The sequence below is a fragment of the Canis lupus genome, chromosome X (genome assembly GCF_011100685.1).
Source record: "Canis lupus familiaris isolate Mischka breed German Shepherd chromosome X, alternate assembly UU_Cfam_GSD_1.0, whole genome shotgun sequence".
Lineage (NCBI taxonomy): Eukaryota > Metazoa > Chordata > Mammalia > Carnivora > Canidae > Canis > Canis lupus.
In genome coordinates, this window is record NC_049260.1 from 120989977 (window position 1) to 121011852 (window position 21876).

Consider the following 21876-nt stretch of genomic DNA (forward strand, 5'->3'; position numbering starts at 1 on the left):
AAACAAAGGTTCACCCTTGGGAGCAATTTAGCCGAGATGCAAACAAACACTGCGGCAGCCCCCTGGAGAGATGTCTCCTGGGCTAGGTGAGCTAAGGTGGAGCGCTTGCATAGACCCTGGCTCCCCTCCACACCTCACCCTGTGGTGTGACTACTGTTGCTAGCCTTGCCTGCTCCATCTACAGAGGCCTCTAGAAGGGAACTGGAGCTAGATCTGCCCCATGCTGGCCTCCAGGATGGCCTGAGAGGCAGGCAGTGGGCTCCTCTGCAGAGTTCTGGGAGGGGCCCTATTGTGGGGGCTGGCACCCCCTACCAGGCCTTCTGGTGACAATCTGAACAATTGCACGAGTCCTGCTTGGTAATAGCCTCCTGAGAAAGGCAAACCTTACAGGTGGACCTAACAAAGCCCCTTGTCCCACAGTGTTAAGCCTCACTATAGAACTAACTCCCACGATCAGCTTGCTACGCACCCCTGAAAACTCTCACGGTCACATATGTGACATAGCCAGCAGTGACTTCCTGGTGTTATGCAGATGTGTCTACTTGTTTGAGTCCTGGGCTTCGTGCATGGGATCTCACGTGAGCTGCCCCATACAACCCACTGAGAGATGGGCCAGTTTCCTAGCTGCGTGTGCGGGTGACTATAGCAGCTATAAGCCTCTGATCATGCCTGTCCCACTAGGCTGGCACTGAGACCCCCGCCAGCCCTTGTAATTGCTGAAACTCCATATCCTGGTTCTTCTGTCTCAGGTTGGCTTCCCAGCAGCTGGGGAAGCCTGGCAGAGGAAGGTGGGCATGTGGAGAGAAAGATGTGAGGTGCACAGAGGGGGCTTGGTTGTACTTGGCCTCTTGAAAAGGAGTTAATGATCTGTCACCCGATGGTTCTTGTCGTCTTTCACTTCTCCAACCATGGCCCCTCTTAGATTTCTCCCTGGCTTGCATTCTGGGAGGTAGGCTGGCCAGGACTGTGGCCAAGGCGGGAGGCAGGTGCATAGGGGCAATGAGCTCGCAGCTTTGAGTCCCCAGACACAAAGCCCTGAGTGATGCATGTTCCATGTAAGGGAGGGCTCCTCAGGGAGCTTGGGAGGGGCTGGCTCGTGGATCTGGGCGGACAAGCAGCTTACACAGCCAGGCAGCCCAGCATCCAGCCTTCACCTTCTTGCAGCCTGACCTGTACAGGGCCCATAGTGAGAGGGTCACGCATCCAGCCAGCAGGCACGGCAGCTTCTCCAGTGGGCAGATGCCCCCTGGGGCCAGGGTCCTGAGCTTGCTGCAGCCGTAGGCATGAGCTCCTCTGGGCCACTGCCAGCTTCCCATGCTGGTGTCAGGTGGGGTGGGACAGCTCTCTGACTGGGAGGCTGCCAGCTGTGTGGGGGAATCAGGGACCCTACTGGCCTGGGAACAGGAATACCAGGAAGTCACTGCTGGCTTCAGGTGCTGATGAACCCCCAAGGGCTTATCTCTGGTTGGAAGCTTCACAGACGGACCAACGGATGCTGACTGTGGCCAGGGGACACCCTGCCTCTGAAGCCATCTGATTGGTGAGGAAAGGAGCTGGCATTGGATTGAAGCAGCCGCTGATCAAGGGTTGGCACCTTCTTGTAACCAGGGCTGGTGGCCTCCATGCGGTAGGAGCTGGAGCCCATGAAAGTGTGCAGGTCCTAGAGTGTGTCTTGACAGGGCTTTCGTGTGACTGGTCTTTCCCAGCTGAGGGAAAGTGACTGTGTGGGGAACCATTGTCCCTTGTCAAAGCAGCTGAATCAAATCCTGGGGCTCCAGAAGTATGGAGGCACTGAGTGCCATGCTAGGATTGGCCCAAAGCAGCTGTCTTTGTTCTCTTCTAGGAGAGTGGCAGGGAGAGTGGCTGAGGAAGACTTGGAATAGAGGGGCTGAAGGGCTGCTTGGCCGGACAGGCTTTGGTGGGAGGGAAGGAAAAGCCTGTGGGCCTTACCACCTGCCCCTGCCTCCTCCACTGCCTGCCTGACCCAGGGCATTTCTGGGCATCCCAGTCTCAGAGCATGGAATGTGCCACTCGGAGCTCCATGGCTCTCTGCATATGAGAAGTGATGGAGGTAGGGGTGGGGGTTATGTAATGCTTCTTCCAGAAACCCTACTGGGATTGCAGTCTTTGTTTTTGGCCCTTCAAATGCACCCTGGCTTCTTTTGAAGAGCCTTGAGGGAGAATGGCCACTGCAGGTCTCTCAGGTTTTGAGAACCAGCCCCTCTGCCATTTGGGAAAAGCATCTGCAATGAAGTTCTTGGAACTTTTGGCTGAGGGAAGATTCCACATTCAGGCCTGGGGCAGGGATAGGCTCTCCATTTTGGCCCTTCAGCTGATCTTGATGCCAGTCCAGAAAGTGTCAGCTTCATCCTTGTTGGCCTGTGGTCGTAAGAAGCAGCTAATGTTGGGGTGGCCTGGTGTTTAGATTTCCTGCCAGTGTCGTGGCCCTGCAGTTGGCAGAGTGTGAGCAGCATCCTCAGAACTGCCAGGACCAGATATAGCCACACTCCACCAGGCTCCAAAGTGAGATGGCCCCACAAGACATGAGGCTGCAAAGGTGGGTCTGGTGAGATCCAGAAGGGATTTGAATGCCCCAAAGCAGAGTTTGGTATTTCTCATGTAGATGGTTCCTCCATCCATTCAATAAGTACCTGACACTGTCCCTAATTCTGGCACTTAGCAGGGAATAAGGCCTACTCAGTCCTTGCTCACATGGATGTGACTGACCATTTTATGAGAGACACAGTAAACTAATGTAAGGACATGGTAAGTTTACAATACAAAGAAAGTGGGGAATAGTGAACTGAAACGAGGTGTAGATATGGGAAACTGCAAGTTCAGGAAATTTATTTGTTTATTAATTCGTTCATTCATTCACTTCCCAAATACATATGTGCTTATCACTGGGCTAGGGTCTTGAGGTTAATGACTAAACAAAACAGACAAATTCCTGCTCTGGTGAAGTTTATTTCTAACGTGAGGGCATTTGTCCATGTGTTTTAGAAGCGGGAGTGACAGACAGACCCAGGTATTGACTTACTAAACTCACCCTGATGGTGCGGAAGGTAGAGAAGAGGTAGGCTTGGGAGTCTGGAGGTGAATAAGTAAAGAGTCAGAGAGCTTTGGCAAGGTTGAGGCCAGACCCGGGGAAGCAGCAGTCAGGCTGGAGAAAGAAGAAGGTATTGGAGAAAGATTTCAGCAGTAGAACCAACAGGCTTTGCAGATGGGGTGGGGGGTACCAAGGATGATTCCTAGGTTTCTGGACTGAGCACGCATGGGGAGAGGTGTGACTTTCTTAAGATAAGGCATTGTGGAGGTAAAAGCCAGGGCTAGGGTCAGAAGGTCATTTCAGATTGGGACATGTTGAGTCCAGGGCTCAGCATGTCTGCACCCAGAGATAGAGTTGGCCTGTGGGCACCTAGAAATGTAGAGCACAAGAGGGGCTTCTCAGTGAGGACAACAGGGTTTGGGGATATGGGATTGGCTACTGTCTCTAGGGTCCAGCCTATCCTAGGAGAGGCCTCCTTGGCCTGGAGTACGGACTCAGTGTGGCTGATGTCAGATATATTGCCCCATTCCCATAGTTGTCTGTAAAGAAATAAAGTCTATCTTGGTAAAAGAAGCCCAACCATGGCAAGCTTCCTTTCCTTTCCTTTCTTTCTTTCTTTCTTTCTTTCTTTCTTTCTTTCTTTCTTTCTTTCTTTCTTTCTTTCTTTCTTTCTTCTCTTTCTTTCTTTCTTTTTCTTTCTTTCTTTCTCTTTCTTTCTTTCTTTCTTTCTTTCTTCTTTCTCTTTCTTTCTTTCTTTCTTTCTTTCTTTCTTTCTTTCTTTCCTTTCTTTCTTTCTTTCTTCTTTCTTCTTTCTTTCTCTTCTTTTCTTTTTTTTTTACCATGGCAAGTTTCTGATGTCATGGTGTCCACACAAGAGGCTGCAGCCCATTGTCAAATGAACGGCCAGCTCTACTGACCTGCCAGACCTTTTGTACAAAGCCCTGCTTCCTGTGCATCCTTCTGGAGATTTAATTTATTCAACAAATAGTTCTTAAGCATCTGTTTCATAAAAGTGGCAGGCTAGAACCTCACCTCTGGATGGCTGGCCAGAACCAAAGGTGGATCACTTTTTGGAGCAAGATTGCTTAGGTGTGAATCCACGCTGTGGGAATATCAATAGCATCAGACTTGTCACGTTGTTGTGAGGATTAAATGGATTAACTCAGGGCAAGTACTTAGCACATGGTAGCTGCTTAATGAATTAGAAACTGTCCCTGCACTCCCAGGTTCTGGCTTCTTCTTGGCTCTCCTTGTCACTGACTGCTTGCCCACCTTACCTCCCTGCTTTCCTGCTTGCTTGCCCCTACTGTCCTGCCACCTATGATGTACATGATCCCCATTACCTGTTGGTACCATTCTCTGCCTGCAGCCCAGGACCTTCTCTGATGTAATGGCCGGATTTGAATATCTGGGGTGATAAGCGTCTGGCTGAGACTCAGAATCTGCCTCTCTAGGCTGTCAGTTATGGAAGATTTCCCTTCCCAAGTCATAGGAGAAAAAAATCTGGCTAGTCTTAACTTGAATCTGAGGCCAGGATGGCCTGAATGATAAAAGACATTGGGATACCCGGTGACCTGGAAGGATTCACTGGAGGAAATCTCTCTACTAGCAGTTCCCTCTTCTAAGCTCTGTCTTCTGAGATTTCTCAGAATGGCACCACAGTCTAGCCTTTATGTGTTCTCCTCCATCCCTCCATCCCTTTTTTCCTTCCATCAGCATGTGTGGAGTGCTTTCCAGGAACCAGCTGTGGTGAGACATGGGTATGCAGTGCATAACAATGCAGAACCTGATGTATGCCCTCAGGCAGTACAGGATCTAGTGGGGGGGGGTGCTGCTGGCAAAAAGAGTGGCGTAGTCTGGACTCAGGCTTCACTGTAGGACTTTGGGAACTTGGCAGGAAGCTGTGCACAAGGACAATGAGCCTGGACATGCTCTTTAGGGAGAAGCTTGAGTGCCAAGGCACCTCGAAGGCCAGAAGCTGAAGGCTTGCAGTCTCAGTCAGTCACAAATGTCTGTCTAAGGGCTGATGGTGGTGGTGGATTCAGTGTGATTTGGGATGAGGTGAACTGCCCCTGTTCAAGGGTAGCCAGAAAGTAATGTCCAGTTGGAAGTTGGAAGGAAAGTCTGAAGCTCAGCAGAGGGATTTTCATTATTATTTTGTTATCATTGGACATTTGATTTCATCCTTACTCTTGTGACTGTACATCATGTGTCTTATATTTCTGGCTACTTTTAGGGTTTTCTTATTATCAATATATTTGGGGAATTTGATTATAATATGCCCTGGTGTAGTTTTCTTTTCTTTTTCTTAAAAGAAGTTTTTATTTAAAATTCCAGTTCGTTAACGTAGTGTAATCTTAGTTTCAGATATACAATACAGTGTTCGACACATCCATACAACACCCAGGGCTCATCACAGCACATGTAGTCCTTTTTTTGGTATATATTTTTTTAATTAGAGTTCGATTTGCCAACATATAGAATAACTTGGTGTAGTTTTCTTCATGTTTCTTGTGCTTAGCTCATTGAGCTTCTTGTATCTGTGGGCTTATAGTTTTTGTCAAACTTGGAAAAATTTTGACTATTATTTTTTCAAATATTTTTTTCTCTCCCCCCCTCCTTTGGGAACTTCACCAACACCTATGTTAAGCCACTTGAAGTTGTTCCATAGCTCTTTGATGCTTTGCTCTTTCTTTTTCGGATTCTCTTTTCTCTTTGTAATATTAACTGTTTTAATACCCTTGTCTGGTAATTTGTGTCAGTTCTGGGTTTGTTTTGATTGATAGATCATTTGCTCTTCATTGCAGAGACATTATTTATATGCTTGGTAATTTTGGAGTGGATGCCACACATCGTGAAGTTTACCTTGTTGGATGCTAAATACTTATTTTTTATTCTTAAAAATATTTTTGGGTCTTGCCCTGGTATGAAGTTAACTTATTTGGAGAGAGTTTGATTTTTTGAGTCTTGCTTTTCAGACTTTTTCAGCAGGACCAGAACAGTGTTCAGTCGAGGAACAAATTATTCCCCACTATAGTAACAGGATCCTCCTGGATACATCACCAGATAGTCCATGAATTACTAGGTTTTCCAGTGTAGTTGGTGGCATCAGACACTCTTCCATGCCCTGTGTTAGGGTTGGGAAATGTAACTCTAGTTTTTTGGAATGGTTCTTTCCCCAGCCTTGGATAACTTCGTTCCTCATAGGTATGTGTTGATAAATGCTCAGCTGACAACTTGAAAGGGACTCCGCAGATCTCTAGAATTCTCTCTCTGTGCAGCTTTCTCTTCCCCCGTACTCTATTCTGCAAACTCTAGCTGCCTTGCTCTCCTTGGATTCTCATGTTTGTCTTCTCAATCCAGGTAATCTATCAGGCTCCACCTGGATTTCCTCTCTCTGTGCCATGGCCCGGCATCTCTCATAAAAGTAATCTGGGGCAATTGTAGAGATCACCTCATTTGTTTCCTGACTCTTAGGGGTCACTGACATTGTTGCCTAATGTCTTTAAAGCTGCTGTTTCATTTATTTTGCCGAACTCGGGTTTCATTCTGGAGGGTATATCCAGTCCCTGATAATCCATCTTGTCCAGAAGCAGAAGTCTCATATAGTCCTTTAAAATGACTAATTTAGGAGCACCTGGGTAGCTCAGTTGTTAAGCGTCTGCCTTTGGCCCAGATCATGATCCTGGGGTCTTAGAATCGAGCCCCGTGTCAGGCTCCCAGCTCAGCGTAGAATCTGCTTCTCCCTCTCCTCCCTGTTTGTGATCTCCTCCATGCTTGTTCTCTCTCTCTCTCTCTCCCTCTCTCTCTCTTTCTTTCTCTCAAATAAACAGATAAAATCTTTAAAATGACCTATTCTATATAGTAGTGGCCTAAGCTAAGTAATGGATGTAGTGGGGATCCCTGGGTGGCTCAGTGGTTTAGCCCCTACCTTCGGCCCAGGGCATGATCCTGGAGACCCGGGATCGAGTCCCACATTGGGCTCCCTGCATGGAGCCTGCTTCTCCCTCTGCCTGTGTCTCTGCCTCTCTCTCTCTCTGTGTCTCTCATGAATAAATAAATAAAATCTTTTTTAAAAAAAGTAATGGATGTATAAAGAGAGGGAGTAATGGACTGGAGAAAGTGCAGGTACCGTCCATTGACTATTCGTTCAAAACTTATTGAGCACGTATTATATGTCAGGCACTGAGATAAGATGGTAGTTCGGACTAAGATATTAATGGTACAAATAGTGAGAAATGACTGGATACAAGGTATGTTTTGAAGGTAGAGTCCTTGTGACTTGCACAGGTAGAGTGTGTGGATATAATAGAAAGACAGAAGTCAAGGATGATTCTGAAGTTTTTTGACTTGAATAACTGGGACAATAGCATTGTCTTTATTGAGATGCAGGTGAGTACCGGAGGATAAGGCTTGGAGAGGAAGATCAAGAGCTCAGTTTTGGACATATTCAGTCTGAGATGCCTATTCAACATTCAAGTGGTAATATCTGAGACGCAAACTGGAGTTTTGGAGAGAGGCTGAGCTGTTGTTATAAATTTGCAAGTCATCATCATACAGATGTGTTTAAAGCCACAAGACTGGATGAGGAAATGATGAAGAGAACTATAAGGAATCCATCCAAAGACTGAGTTCAGGAAACTCCAAAGTTTGGAGTTAGGAAAGAGGAAGAGGCTTTTTCAGAAGACACTAAGAAGTGGCCAGTGAGAAAGGAGGAGAGGAGAGAGTAGACAAGCTGTGTCAAATGCTTCTGAGAAACAGAACAGGCATGAATCTAGAAGTGACTCTGAGGATGAATTGTGCTCCTATCGTCTCTTTTATTCTGGGAGCAACACTGAGGTCAAAGGCTTGGCCAGAAACATCTCTTTGACCTCAGCAGTTAGCACGGACCTGATGCATAGCGGGTGCTTTGGGAACATGCATGGGCTAGATGAATGAATAAAAGAGTACCAGGCAACAATGAGCATTTGAATGAGACACAAACTGGAAGTTAGTAGTTCTGGCTTCTTCTCTTGGCTGTATGTGTAACTTGTCCCTTATGTCCCTGGTCTTAGCATCTCTTAAATAATTGTCCTCAGAATGCTCTCAACCAGGGTCCAAGAGACTACTTGGACCAGGGCTGGTTGTTCTATAAAAGTCTTGGGTCTGTTGTTCAACTTGTGGGTGAGAAGGAAAGAGATCCAGAAGTATATCGTGACTGATGTCAGGCTTTTTACAGAATCATTACGTCTTACTCTGTTTGAAAGCCTCCCTTCTTGAGGGTTCCACATTCTATCTAGGACCTAGCCCATTTCTCTCGTCTTTGCCAATTACATGGTCTCCTGTCTTCTTTGCCTAGCCTAGTCCTGCCCTCACACTTGCTCAGGTTCCCCATGCACCTCTGCAGCAGCTATTTCAAACCTTTTGACCTCCTCCAAAGTCTGTGTCTACTGTTGCCTGGTGCCTCTGAAGGTGAAACTTGATGTCATTTCACTGAGAATTCTGGGGTTTTATATGAATGAGCCCCTTCAGCTGTTTCTCACTGTATCCCTATCCCCATCTAAACTGTCTGTCACCTCCTTCCCTCCTGGCCTATGTTCTTGATAAATCTCCTCTTACTCCTCTAGTGCCTAGGCCCACTCATTACATCCATCTTTCATGATGTCTTAACTGAAGTTGGACGGATATGCAGATATTTTCATTATCTGTTGAATCCCTCCTCAGAATTTTTATACCTGCTTTATTATCTCCTTTCAGTAAAAGAATAAGAGAAACAACACAATGAACCTCTTGCAACCCCACATTCTTCGGTTTCCATTCTATCTCTCTCCTTTCTCTCTCAATCAAGCTCCTGGAAAGAGTTAGACATATTCATAGCTTTTTTCTTCACCTCCTACTACTCATTATGAAACCCTGTAAAACATGCTGTCTTTTACCATCACTCCTTGAGGCTGCTATTTTTTTTAAAAAAAAATTGGAAGTATAGTTGATATACAATGTTATATTAGTTTCAGGTGTGCATAATAGTGATTCAACTTCTCTGTATATTAGGCTGTGCTTACTGCGAGTGTAGCTACCATCTGTCACCATGCAATGCCATTACAATAACATTGACTATATCCCCCACACTGTACTGTTTTCATCCTTTTTGTTTTGTTTTAATCCTTGTTACTTATTCATTCTGCAACTGAAAGCCTGTATCTCTCACCCTCTTTCACCCATTTTGCCTAACCCATTTTGCTTATCTTCCCACCAACAAACAAGCAGCAGAATCAAACCTGTAAATACGGAGAAAAAAACTACTGGCTGCTAGATGGGAGGGGGGCAGGAGACTGCTTTTGATAAGGTCACCAATTTCCTTCACTTGTTCAGCTCCATGTGGCCTTTGCAGATCCTCAGGATGCTCCCCTCAGCCTCCTTTTCTGGTCATCCACTCTGAGAGCTTTAACCCCCAGCAAACCCTCTAGTCCAGAGCCTGCTGCAGCATGTATGGAGAGCAACAGTGAAGGCTTGAGAGCAGGCCAGGGCCTTGGGAATAGAGGGCAGTACATGGACAGATCTTTGACACTTTGGGGGGGACGACTGACTGAGGACAGAGGTTGTCTGGATATGCTGATTGGAGGAAACCAAGAGTTATGGTTGACATCCAGGTTTCTGATTTGGACGATGGGTATAGGGTAGTCCCCCTTTAAGAGATGGGTAACTTGGAGAAGTCAATTTGTAGGTAAAGGTGTCAAGTTTAGTTTTAGCTATGTTGCATTTGAGGTACCTCAAAGGAGATGTCTACCAGGCTGCTGGAGATATGGGTGAGTGGCTTGGGAGAGATGCCTGGTTGGGGACATGATGGTACTAGAAGCCTTAGGACTAGATGCAGATGAGAACCACTGGCATAGCTGCCTGCACTGCCAGGAGATAGCTGCCTGCCTTTGCTCTCTGGCAAGCAGCATGAGGGGGTGGGTCTTATGAACTGGAATGTGTGTGGCAGGGCAGTTGCTGGGCAACAAGACTGAAGGGAGGGCCTGTTCCTAGCAGAGAAGGAGTAGGAATAATAGAAGACAAATCTTTCTTGGTGCTAGAAACTTAGAGAGGACACAAATGTTGCCGTGTACCCCCAAAGCTATCCGTCTGTGGGCTGAGAGCCATTGCCATTAGGGATGATTAGAAAAGAAGGAAGAGATCCAAGTGGTGGCAGACAGGGCCTGCATTGGATCTCTATCAGTGAGGCTGTCCCAAGTCCTCTGTCTGGTATTTGCATGCTTCCTGGGTTGCCTCGGCCTCCTGTGCTCACACCCCACTCTGGGTCCACTCTCCTCACACCAGTCTCCCTTCCATCCATGCAATGGACTTAACCTTTATTGCTCTACCTGTACTCCTACTATCCATTCACTGAACAGTGCTCCATTGAGGCCAACTCTGATCAGTGTGAGTGGTACCAGCTTTGTTTGCATTGCCTGGAACTTTCTGTCTCCATGGTCTGCTGTCTCTAGGGTCCAAGCAGAGACTGAGAGATACTGGTTCCTATCCCTCAGGTGTCCTCATTAGCATCCCAGTGCCATAGTCCCACAGAGAGTACCGGGCGAGCAGCTCTGAGGTTGCTTGTTATTACCACTCACCGCAGAGCTTGGTGTGCCTGCCATCACCATGGTGACAGCTTTGGAATCTGGAATTAGTGGATGGAGAGGGGATGAGGTAGTGGCGACTGGGGCAGGATTTCAGCAGTAGGGGTTATAGGCAACCTGAAGGGGTGTGCTTACCACTTCTGATTGAATCTGGTGGGTCATGCTGACCAGACCGAGCAGGGAAGAGCTGCTCTGAATCTCTCTTGCCCCAGCCTCTCTGAACCCATGGCAAGAAATAATGCAGAATGAATGTAATCTCCTGTCTTTCTTCAGGATTTTTCCCTCTCAGACTGCTCCTTCGTAGTCTATTTTGTGGGCACATCCTCCTATGCTCATATTTAAACTTTGGGGTTCTCCAGAGCTCTGACCTGGTCCCTCAGTCTGTATTTTCTTTTTGTGCAATTCCACCCACTTGCTCTCCAGTGCTCCCCATCCATCTCTGAGTCCCGTCCTTTCTCCTCCTGAATAGTTCTCCACTCTGCCCATTTGTCTCCGGCTCCTTTGGCACCATCTTCTTCAGTCTTCTCCCTACCACCTTGCCTCTTATCTTGCTTTAATCCAGTCTCTACATAGCAGCCAGAGGATCTTTTTAGAATATAACACTGTTCTAGCCATGCTCCTGCTCAGCTTTTCCAAGGCTTGCTGTAGCCCAAAGGAGAGAGTCCTGACTGGTACCACTGTCTATGGAGCCCATGGGAGTGCTCCCTTCTCTACCTATCACTCCCTGTCCCAGCCATGGGCTCATTTTTTGTTCCTCAGCTTGTGCAACATTACTTAGGGGGTACTGGAGAGAATGTGACTGGAGCTGAAAGGAAGGAGCCCCAGAGACATTACCCCTGGTTGAAGAAGTCAATGAGAGATGAACTCTCACCTAAGAGCATGAGTTCTGAGGTGATCTCGGGTCAGGAGAACCAGAACCAGAGATCTGGGAGTGAGGGGTGGGGTAGCAGCTGCTTTGGGCCAAGGAGATACATCTCCTTCCATAAGGCAAGATTTTGGGGGCAGTTGTTGGTTTGGAGATGCTCGGCAGCCTAAGTATCTTCCAGACATTTGCAAAGACAGGGCACCAGAAGATGTCTTAGACATTTTAAAAAAAAATTATTTATTTATTTATTTATTTATTTATTTATTTATTTGAGAGGGAGGCAGGGATAGAGAGAGCATACACAAGCAGAAGGGGCAGGGAGAGGGAGAAGGAATCTCAAGCAGACTCTGTGCTGAGCATGGAGCCCAACATGACGCTCTGTCTCAAGACCTTGAGGTCACAACCTGAGCCAAAACTAGGAGTTGGATGCTCAACTAACTGCACCACCCAGGCACACCATCTCAGACAGTTTTTTTTACCTGTTCTGTTTTGTTTTAGCTTTGATAGTTTATATGTCAAAAATACACTGGGGTAAAAGAAAAATAAGCACATTTTGCAATTTAGTGCTATTTGCCTTTTGAATTACCTGGCAGAGTGGGGAAAGCACCTTCATCTTCTTGGTGTTTAGAGCTTGGTACTTAGGCAATGCTGAATACCCCTGTCCTGCATTGCCATCGCAGTACCCAGGAATGCTGGGGTTTCCCAGGTGAGCCCTGGTTCTGTTCTCACTGCTCATCTGTACCTCCTCTGCCTTATCTGGTGTCCAAGATCCTCTGTGACTTTTTTCTTCACCATCTCCCTTGCAGGTGAGGAACCGGTTGTACATGGAGGATGACAGAAAAATCCAATGGTGTGAAGAGTTCCCCAGCCAATAACCACAACCACCATGCACCTCCTGCAATCAAGGCCAATGGCAAAGATGACCCCAGGACCAGCAGCAGGTGAGTCTGTTGAGGCTGGGTCTTTTCAGGGATGGCCTGGAGGCTTCTAATTTTTCCCAGCTCTGCCTCATTGTCAGAGTAAACAATCCTTTGGCTTAAGAATATCCTCTAAAAAGGGAGTATTGGATTTCTAGGCACCTCCCAGCAGAGAAAAGTGCTGATAGGAGACAAGGTATGTCCAGAGTAACCCTTGTCAGCTCTGTTCCTTCCTCTACAGGCCACAGTCTGCCGCTGATGATGACACCTCCTCAGAACTTCAGAGGCTGGCGGAGATGGATGCCCCCCAGCGGGGAAGGGGTGGCTTCCACAGGTAGGTTCCACCATTGCTCTCATGCTACCTGCTTCTGCCTATGGGATCTGTCAGAATGGCTACCATAATTCCCTTTCTGTCAGTCCCATTGAGCCTTTCTGCTAAGACCCATGGGAAATACTTTTCTCCTGAGGTGGCTCCTGTGAGCAAGCTGGGAGTGCTCAGTGGAGCATTCCCTTCAGACTTGTCTGTCTCAGCATTGGGAGAGGGAGGAGGAATCCTCCCCAGCAAATGGGTCTAAGAAGAGGGTCCTGAGGTCCGCAGCCCAGAGTCATAGGCTCCATAGGGAAATCAGGAAGCCTGGGCCAATCTTCCTCTTGACTTGTCCTCCATTATCTTGCCCTGGAGACTACCTATTTGTTCTTCACCATCAATTGAGATGGCACCTCATACAAGAAGTCTTCCCAGAACAACTCCTTGCCTCTCAGGCTGCATTTAGAGTCATACCCAAACCCCAGCCTCCTGTCCTCAGTGCTGGTCCACATCCCAACTCTTAGCATGGGAAGCATCATGGACTGGCCTGTTTCCAAGGTCCCTTCTCCATCTCCCTCACCAAGTGGTGAGCTTTTGGGCCCACATCCTTTCTGAATAGCATGATTCTTCTCTCTGGTCCATGCTCTCTCTCATTTCTAGGATTGTCCGCCTGGTGGGGGTCATCAGAGAGTGGGCCAACAAGAATTTCCGTGAGGAGGAAGCTCGACCTGACTCGTTCCTGGAGCGTTTCCGTGGGCCCGAGCTCCAGACTGTGACAACGCAGCAAGGGGATGGCAAAGGCGACAAGGACGGCGAGGGCAAGGGCACCAAGTATAGTTGTCCAGCTTGTAGGACTAGAAGGGCTCTCATGCATGCGACTGTAGGGCTTGGTGGGGTTTCTTATGCCACTGTCAGGGGAAGACTGAAGTCTATAACAAGTCCTGCCATGGCAAGGAAAAGGGTTGACAGGGGAGACCTGCTATGGTTTTAATTCTAGTATGTTTCCATTGTCCCTGTTCACAGACTTTCCAACTTCCAGGAACCAATTGCCATGGGAGCTCTTAGTGGCTTTTCTTCCCTTAGCTGTCCCTTGCCAGATGTTCTCTTACTGCTTATGAAGCAAACAGCAAGGGCACACAAATGTTTGCCAGCCTCAGTCTCAATTCCAACAGTCAGTAAATGCAGAGGAGGGTGCAATTAGGGAGTGCTGCTGAGAGTATGCCCACACCAGTGCCAATGTGGGTACAGAGGTGGGCCTTTGAAGAGGCCATATGGGGGGCTGGCTGGCTGGGGAAGGCCTGGGAACAACTGAGCAGGAGGGAGCGGGGGAGGGCCAAGAAGGTAGAGCTGGAAGCTCTGTTCTTTGAGGAATGAGTTGGCGACTGGGGATGTCTGGCCAAGCCGACATTCCCCACTTCTGGCCGGTGGAGGAAAAGAGCTTTTGCCAAGACAGGATGTAGCATCTGGGAAAGCAATTTGGGAGCTGGAGGCCAGGGACCAAACAGGGAGGGTGGGGTGGGCAGGAAGCACGTGGCACTCACTTTTCTGGAGTTCCTCTCTCTTCCCAGGAGGGATATGGGAACAGGCCCTGAGTGCTCATTACCATCCTGTGGAAGTACCTCCCCAGGCCCTGAAGCCCACTTCAGTGAAAACACTGCCCCTTGCCATGTCCTGCCCTCTGAGCGAGGGGCCTCAGGAAGGCATGGGGACCAATGGGCCTGTGTGGGGTTAAAGTAGGAAGATGGGTGACCCTGGCCCATCTGAGCTCTACTCAGATGCCCAGTACCAAGTTGTCTCCCTGAAAATGGGGCCCTGAGCCAACCTGGTCCTTACCCTGCACATCCTCTTAAGCATTAATTTTTAAAGGACTCCTGGCCTCTGGGAACTGGGGTGCTGCCACAGTGAGGACCTAGTCCTCAAGCCTGCCCTCTGTCTGTCTCCTCAGAAAGAAATTTGAACTATTTGTCTTGGATCCAGCTGGGGACTGGTACTACCGCTGGCTATTTGTCATTGCCATGCCTGTTCTCTACAACTGGTGCCTGCTGGTGGCCAGGTGAGCAGAGAGGGATCTGGGAGGGGGTGGCCAAAGCAGCCCAGCACACAGGCTTTGGGGTTAAGAGTGTACCAGTCCCAGCTGTGGACACAGAGCTCATCTCAACCCAGTTTTCTTTCTGGATCCCCTGCTTGCCAATGGCACCTCCCTCTGCCCTGCTAACCCCCAATGCCCCCTCCCAATTTAATATGCTACCAAAGCTTCATGTATGTCCTTCCTGGAATCTGTTCTTACTTCTCCATCCATACCAATACTGGCCTGGATAAGGCCACCCTCCTCTCTCCCTGGGACAACTACAATAGTCTTGCACCCATTTCTTGCAAGCACTCTTGCCCCCTCCAATGCATCCTTCACACTTGCAACTAGTACAGTTAGTAGAAACTGGGATTTGATTATGTCAGTTTCTCCTAATAAATCCTTCAATGCCCCCCCTCCCATTGCTCACAGGATGAAATTGAAGCCCTCAGAGTAAACCGTTAAGGCTGTTTGGACCTGGCCTTCTCTCTAGTTCCACCTTTTGGACATACCCTCAGCCCCAGCAGTCACTACTCTTGAATCATAACATTCTATTTCCTCAAGAGAAGCTTTTCTTTCCCCATTTTTAGCCTATGGAGGTTCTTCTTACAGTTTCAGTTCCAAAGCCACTCTCACAGGTAGCTTTCTTTGACATCATTTCCCACCCCACCCTATCCCCCACTTTATTTATTTAGCAAGGGTTTGACTGAGCATCCATTGGGTGCCAGGCTCTGTGCTATGTGCTGACGATGATGTGGTGAACAAGACACACATGGCCTCTGCTCTCTTGGAGCTCTCAGGCTAGTGAGAGTCACTGATAGTAAACATGAACAAAACAAATGCCCAAGGGACTTGAGGCAGGGAGCTACTAGAGGAAGTCAGTCAGTGTAGTCCTCTCTAAGGAGGTGACATCCTAGCTGAGACCTGAATGGTGATAGGGAATCAGTTATTTAGATGCCTGAGCCTGGTGAAAGGAACATTCTGGGAAGGAGGAACATATGCCAAGACCCTGTCTCAGGATGGCCTAGTTGGCTGGAAGACTTGAAGTGAATATCAGGCAGGCATAGTACTGTTCTGTAGGCTTGGTGCACCAGGGTCTTGGGTCTTACTTGAAATGTGACCAAGTAGTAAGAATAAACCGCTCTTTCCTTTGACTCGTACACTCACTGGGTCATCATTGTGCATTCTATCTCCTATTCTACTCCCTCTCTGGGTCTGTACCCATTCAGTCATCAAGTCTTGTCAATTCTTTCTAAAACTCCTGCAGCCTCTAACCTCTCCATTCCTACTGCCTCTAGGCTAAGCCCAGCTACTGTCTTCTCTCTCACTTGGATTGGCCAGTGCTCTGTGTTGAATTCTCAATAAGTGTATGTTGAAGAGATGGGCATGGGGCTATTCAGCTGTATATTATAGTTCATACTTCCAGTGTCTAATTTTTGGTTCAACTCACCCCTGTCAAAAATCCTGGTGCTCTGGGGCAGGGCATAGGACATATACAGTAATGACTAAGAGGTGGTCTCCATCTTCTTGGTACTCATAGTCCAGTGGATAAGAGACAAGTAATGGTCAGTGTGGATGTCTATTTAAGGAGGTATATGTTGCTTGTTAATAAGTTTCTTCATGACGCCAGACTGACTGTGACTTGTCAGTGTCCCTAGTAGCTATCTCAAGCCCTGTGCTCAGTGGGCACTCAGTTTGAGGCCTCCAGAGGGCCTTGGCTGGCTTTGAGAGAGAAGCCCAGTCCTGTCTTCCTGCAGAGCCTGCTTCAGTGACCTACAGAAAGGCTACTACCTAGTGTGGCTGGTGCTGGACTACTTCTCAGATGTGGTGTATATCACGGACCTCTTCATTCGATTGCGCACAGGTAAGTGAGCAAGTGGGATGCATAGGCAGGAACATGACCCATCAGTCCAAACTCCTGAATCCACGTTTTTAGGAAGATTTCTTGACACAGCGTTAGACTTAACTGCCTGGCTGGGACTTGGGTTGGTGTTTGCTCTTCTTTGAACCTCACAGTCCCTGTGTGCTTAGTGAGGTTCAAGCCTAGGGGTCATGTGTTAGGGTCCTTCAGGCCAGCTCTGCCTTGTGAGTTTCCTATAACTCTTCTTGGGCAGGAGGGCTGAGTGTGCAGTTTGTCCCTTGCTGAGCATTAGCCTATTTAGAGGGACAGGCCTGAGGGCAGTACTGATATACTGGTTTGCATCTCTACTAGGTTTTTTGGAGCAGGGCCTGCTGGTCAAAGATTCTAAGAAGTTGCGGGACAACTATATCCACACACTGCAGTTCAAGCTGGACGTGGCTTCTATTATTCCCACAGACTTGATCTATTTTGCTGTGGGCATCCACAGACCTGAGCTGCGCTTCAACCGCCTGCTACACTTTGCCCGCATGTTTGAATTCTTTGATCGCACTGAGACACGCACCAGCTACCCTAACATATTCCGAATCAGCAACCTGGTCCTCTACATCTTGGTCATCATCCACTGGAATGCCTGCATCTACTATGCCATCTCCAAGTCCATTGGCTTTGGCGTTGACACCTGGGTTTATCCCAACATCACTGACCCTGAGTATGGCTACCTGGCTAGAGAATACATCTACTGCCTTTACTGGTCTACGCTGACACTCACCACCATTGGAGAGACACCACCCCCTGTAAAGGATGAGGAGTACTTATTTGTCATCTTTGACTTCCTGATTGGTGTCCTCATCTTTGCCACCATTGTGGGAAACGTGGGCTCCATGATCTCCAACATGAATGCCACTCGGGCTGAATTCCAGGCCAAGATTGATGCTGTCAAACATTACATGCAGTTCCGAAAGGTCAGTAAGGAGATGGAAGCCAAGGTAATTAAGTGGTTTGACTACTTGTGGACCAATAAGAAGAGTGTGGATGAGCGGGAAGTTCTCAAGAACTTGCCAGCCAAGCTGAGGGCTGAGATAGCCATCAATGTCCATCTGTCCACACTCAAAAAAGTGCGCATCTTCCAGGATTGTGAGGCTGGCCTGCTGGTGGAGCTAGTATTGAAGCTTCGTCCTCAGGTCTTCAGTCCTGGTGATTACATTTGCCGCAAGGGGGATATTGGCAAGGAGATGTACATAATCAAGGAGGGCAAATTGGCAGTGGTGGCTGATGATGGTGTTACTCAATATGCCCTGCTTTCGGCTGGGAGTTGCTTTGGAGAGATCAGTATCCTTAACATTAAGGGCAGCAAAATGGGCAATCGACGCACAGCCAACATCCGTAGCCTTGGTTACTCAGATCTCTTTTGCTTGTCCAAGGATGATCTTATGGAAGCCGTGACTGAGTACCCTGATGCCAAGAAGGTCTTGGAGGAGAGGGGCCGGGAGATCCTGATGAAGGAGGGGTTGCTGGATGAGACTGAGGTGGCAGCCAGCATGGACATAGATGTGCAAGAGAAGCTAGAGCAGCTGGAGACCAACATGGAGACCTTGTACACTCGCTTTGGCCGCTTGCTGGCTGAATACACGGGAGCCCAGCAAAAGCTCAAGCAGCGCATTACGGTTCTGGAAACCAAGATGAAGCAGAACAATGAGGATGATTACCTGTCAGATGGGATTACCAGCCCCGAGCCAGCTGTTGCTGATAAGCCATGAGGGTTTGGGTTCAACTGCCCTCCCAGCCTTGGGAATTAGAGGAGCTGTGCAGGTGTCCATATTACCTCTTGAATTCTCCCCGAAGCCTCTCTGTCCTAGGTTTTTGGCTCAATCATCTAGGAGCCCTCCTCCAAGTCCAGCTAATAGCCAAGCTTATGCACAGTGCAGACCATGTTGGCTCAGCTTCCAGGAGCTTTAGCCTGTCCAAGTCTGAGGAAGGAAGAGAAGAGCCCATTGAATTATCTTCAAGGGGTCTTTCTTGGGGTTGGGAGCCTGGGAAATGATCTACTCTGAAGAAGCCCATCTGCAGGACACTGTGCACCCTACTGTGGATCTGCCCTTTCTCCAGGTTCTTTCACACATAGCTGCTTCCCACTTGGTTCTGGCCCCTGCTTTTTGGATATGTGATCTGAATATCCCCATTTCCCTGCACATGTATGTAGTTCAATAAATGGCTGCAGACAGTTAGCATAGGTACCGAGTGTCTGTCTCCCAAGGCAGGGAAAGGAGGGTGGCAAGTAGGACAGTGATCACTCACGGCTGCCTCTCCATCAGGTACTCCAAGTCCTGCTTTGTTCATCCATCTGAATGTTGCCAGCCAGAAGTGAGGTCTCTGCAGGCTTCTCTGGACTAGGGAGAGATTATTCTCTTGGTTCCTTGTCCATTCCAGTGCAGGGAGTGAGGAACAAGGAAGTGCTACCTGGAGAAGGAGGTGGGTGGGAGCTCTGGCCATCACTCCTCTATACAGAGCATTACCGAAGAAGCCCTGAGGCTGGCAGTGGGTGGGAGACTCTTTAAGTTCACATCTGCAGTAGAGGCACCTACAAGTTAATAAATTCATTTGAACTAGTTGTGGTTATTGTTCCACTACGCTATTCCCATTCTTTCCCTTTCTCTCCTCTTTTATCCTCTTATAAAGGACTCACTCTGCCTGGAACACCTCTGCTATCTTCTGCTGCCTGCCATAGCTCCACTGGTCCTTTAGGACTCAGCTCAAAAACTACCTTCTTGGATAAGGCTCTCATTAGGCAGTCAATCACCCCCCCCCCCCCAGACTCCCACAGCACTTGCAAGTCTATGTTCTGGCTCATATCATACTGTGTGGCTGGTTTTGACAGAGCTGGTTTCCCCTCCGTACTGTGGGCTCTTGGAGGGCAGGCCCAACATACCCTCCCTCACTGCTTTGTCTGCAGTCTTGGGGACATGCGTGGCCCAGAGGAGGCTTTCAAAAAATGCTGGGGCAATGAGCAAACACATCAAGATGCCTATGTTTCTATTTGCCAATAGCTGGGTCTTTAAAGAAACATTGGCTACATCTGGGGATTTGCAGGAGATCTTCTGGAAGAGCAGATACTTGAGTAGGTACCATCAGATGATTAGGAACCCAAAGGACAAGTGCTAATTAGTAGTCGAGAAGTTCTAGGTGCAGACTCAGATGCTTTTGTGCACACCACTTATTACTATCTGCCTATTTATCATCCATCTCTCTAGGTCTCTATTAATCACAGTACAATATACATCAAATTTACTATCTTAACTATTTTTTAAGATTTTATTTATTTATTCATGAGAGACACACAGAGAGAGGCAGAGACATAGGCAGAGAGAGAGCAGGCTCCCTGTGCGGAGCCTGATGTGGGACTCCATCCCAGGACCCTGGGATCACACCCTGAGCCATCCAGGAATCCCTCATCCTCTTTTAAGCGTACAGTTTTGTAGGGTTAGGTACATTCACATTGTTGTGAAACAAATTTCCAGCATTTTTTAATCTTCCCAAACTGAAACTCTACTCCCATTAAACAACACCTCCTCATTTTCCCTCCCTGCTAGCACCTGGCAACCATCACTCTACTTTCTGTTTCTATGACTTGACTATTTTAGATACCTCATATAGGTGGAATTATACCCTATTTATTCCTTTGTGATAAGCTTATTTCACTCATGCCCTTAAAGTTCATCTATGTTGTAGCATGTGTCAGAATACCCTTCCTTTCTAAGGCTGAATAATGCTCCATTGTATGGATATACCACATTTTGTTTTTTTTGTTTTGTTTTGTTTTGTTTTTTTTTTAGATTTTATTTATTTATTCATGATAGTCACAGAGAGAGAGAGAGAGGCAGAGACACAGGCAGAGGGAGAAGCAGGCTCCATGCAGGGAGCCCGACGTGGGATTCGATCCCGAGTCTCCAGGATCGCGCCCTGGGCCAAAGGCAGGCTCCAAACCACTGCGCCACCCAGGGATCCCCCACATTTTGTTTATCCATTCATCCACCGATGGACACTTGGGTTATTTTCATCTTCTGGCTACTGTGAATCATGCCACTATGCACATGAATACACAAATATCTGCTCAAGTTCTTGCTTTTGCTTCTTTTGAGGATATACCCAGAAGTGGAATTGCTGCATCATATAGTAAATCTATTTTTAATTTTTTGAGCATCCATCATAATATCCCTTATAGCAACTGCACGATTTTACATTCCCACTAACAGTGCACTAGGAGTATAACTTCTATACATCTTCACCAAAACTTGTTTCTTTTTTTTTTCTTTTTTTTTTTTTTTTTACAGTTTCCATCCTAATGGGTGTGGGTGGTACCTTATTGTAGTCTTAATATTTATTTCCCTGGTAAACGGTCATGTGCTTTTTGGCCATTTTTTTTTTTTTTGAGAAATGGCTATTTAGTCCTTTGCACTGTTTAAATCATATTGTTTGTTTTTTTCATACTGAGTTGTAGGAGTTCTTTACATATTCTGGGTATTAGCCCATATCAGATATTTCAGATATATGATTTGTAATTCCTTCCCCCTTTCCATAGGTTGCTTTTTCACTGTTCATTGTGTCCTTTGAAACACAGAATTTTTAAATTTTGATTAGTCCAATTTTCCTGGATGTAGGTGTTACCACTGATCTTCTTTGGAACTCATTCTAGCCAGACTTCTTTTACAATTGATGTAATTTCTTGGCCTCTTCTCTACCTTACAGTAACAAGTCCTAACCAGGGACAGACTCACTTGGAGGGATCTGTAACATTACCCATGCTTAGACCTGATCCCTGAGAATGGCAGCAGTAGGGAGGCAGGATTCATGATGGAACAGTATTCTGTGTATGCTCTCCCTTTGAATTCTGGGCTGGAAGAAAAGGCTCTAAGTCCCTTCACTTCATTAGAAGCTGAGCCACCAGGAGGTGGGGTCCTTGAGGACACAACCATTTGCTTGCCCAGATGCTCATTGCGAAGGCTACACCAAGTAGCTCAGCTTTGCTCTGTGCTGGAACCCAGAATAGATATTAATTTTGTTGCCCTGGAATGGTACTGGCCCAGAAGCAGCAGATCACTGCATTGAAAAATATTTCATTGGCTTTAGCAAGAAATCTGTAGCCTTTTCTCCTGGAGCCTGGTTCACCCTTCGTCCAGCCTCCATGGGTACCTGATTTCCAGCTCACATCAACCT

The 21876-nt window shown here is 47.5% G+C and overlaps 1 protein-coding gene across 1 annotated transcript; it reads left to right on the plus strand.

The window, feature by feature from the left end:
* Positions 1–12343: 12343 nt before the first annotated feature.
* Positions 12344–19005, plus strand: CNGA2 (cyclic nucleotide gated channel subunit alpha 2). The gene is made up of 6 exons (XM_038588852.1): positions 12344–12453; positions 12671–12763; positions 13397–13567; positions 14682–14789; positions 16562–16668; positions 17017–19005. The coding sequence occupies exons 1-6, from the start codon at positions 12344–12346 to the stop codon at positions 18420–18422; spliced, it is 1995 nt and encodes a 664-aa protein (XP_038444780.1). The 3' UTR covers positions 18423–19005.
* The last annotated feature ends 2871 nt before the right edge of the window (positions 19006–21876 follow it).

Excerpts from the sequence above, each read along its gene's own strand:
- CNGA2 (XM_038588852.1), top strand. The coding sequence starts at position 12,344 with ATGACAGAAAAATCCAATGGTGTGAAGAGTTCCCCAGCCAATAACCAC. Across the intron at positions 12,454-12,670 it reads GACCCCAGGACCAGCAGCAG|GCCACAGTCTGCCGCTGATG; the intron begins GTGAGTCTGTTG and ends CTTCCTCTACAG. Across the intron at positions 16,669-17,016 it reads CTTCATTCGATTGCGCACAG|GTTTTTTGGAGCAGGGCCTG; the intron begins GTAAGTGAGCAA and ends CATCTCTACTAG.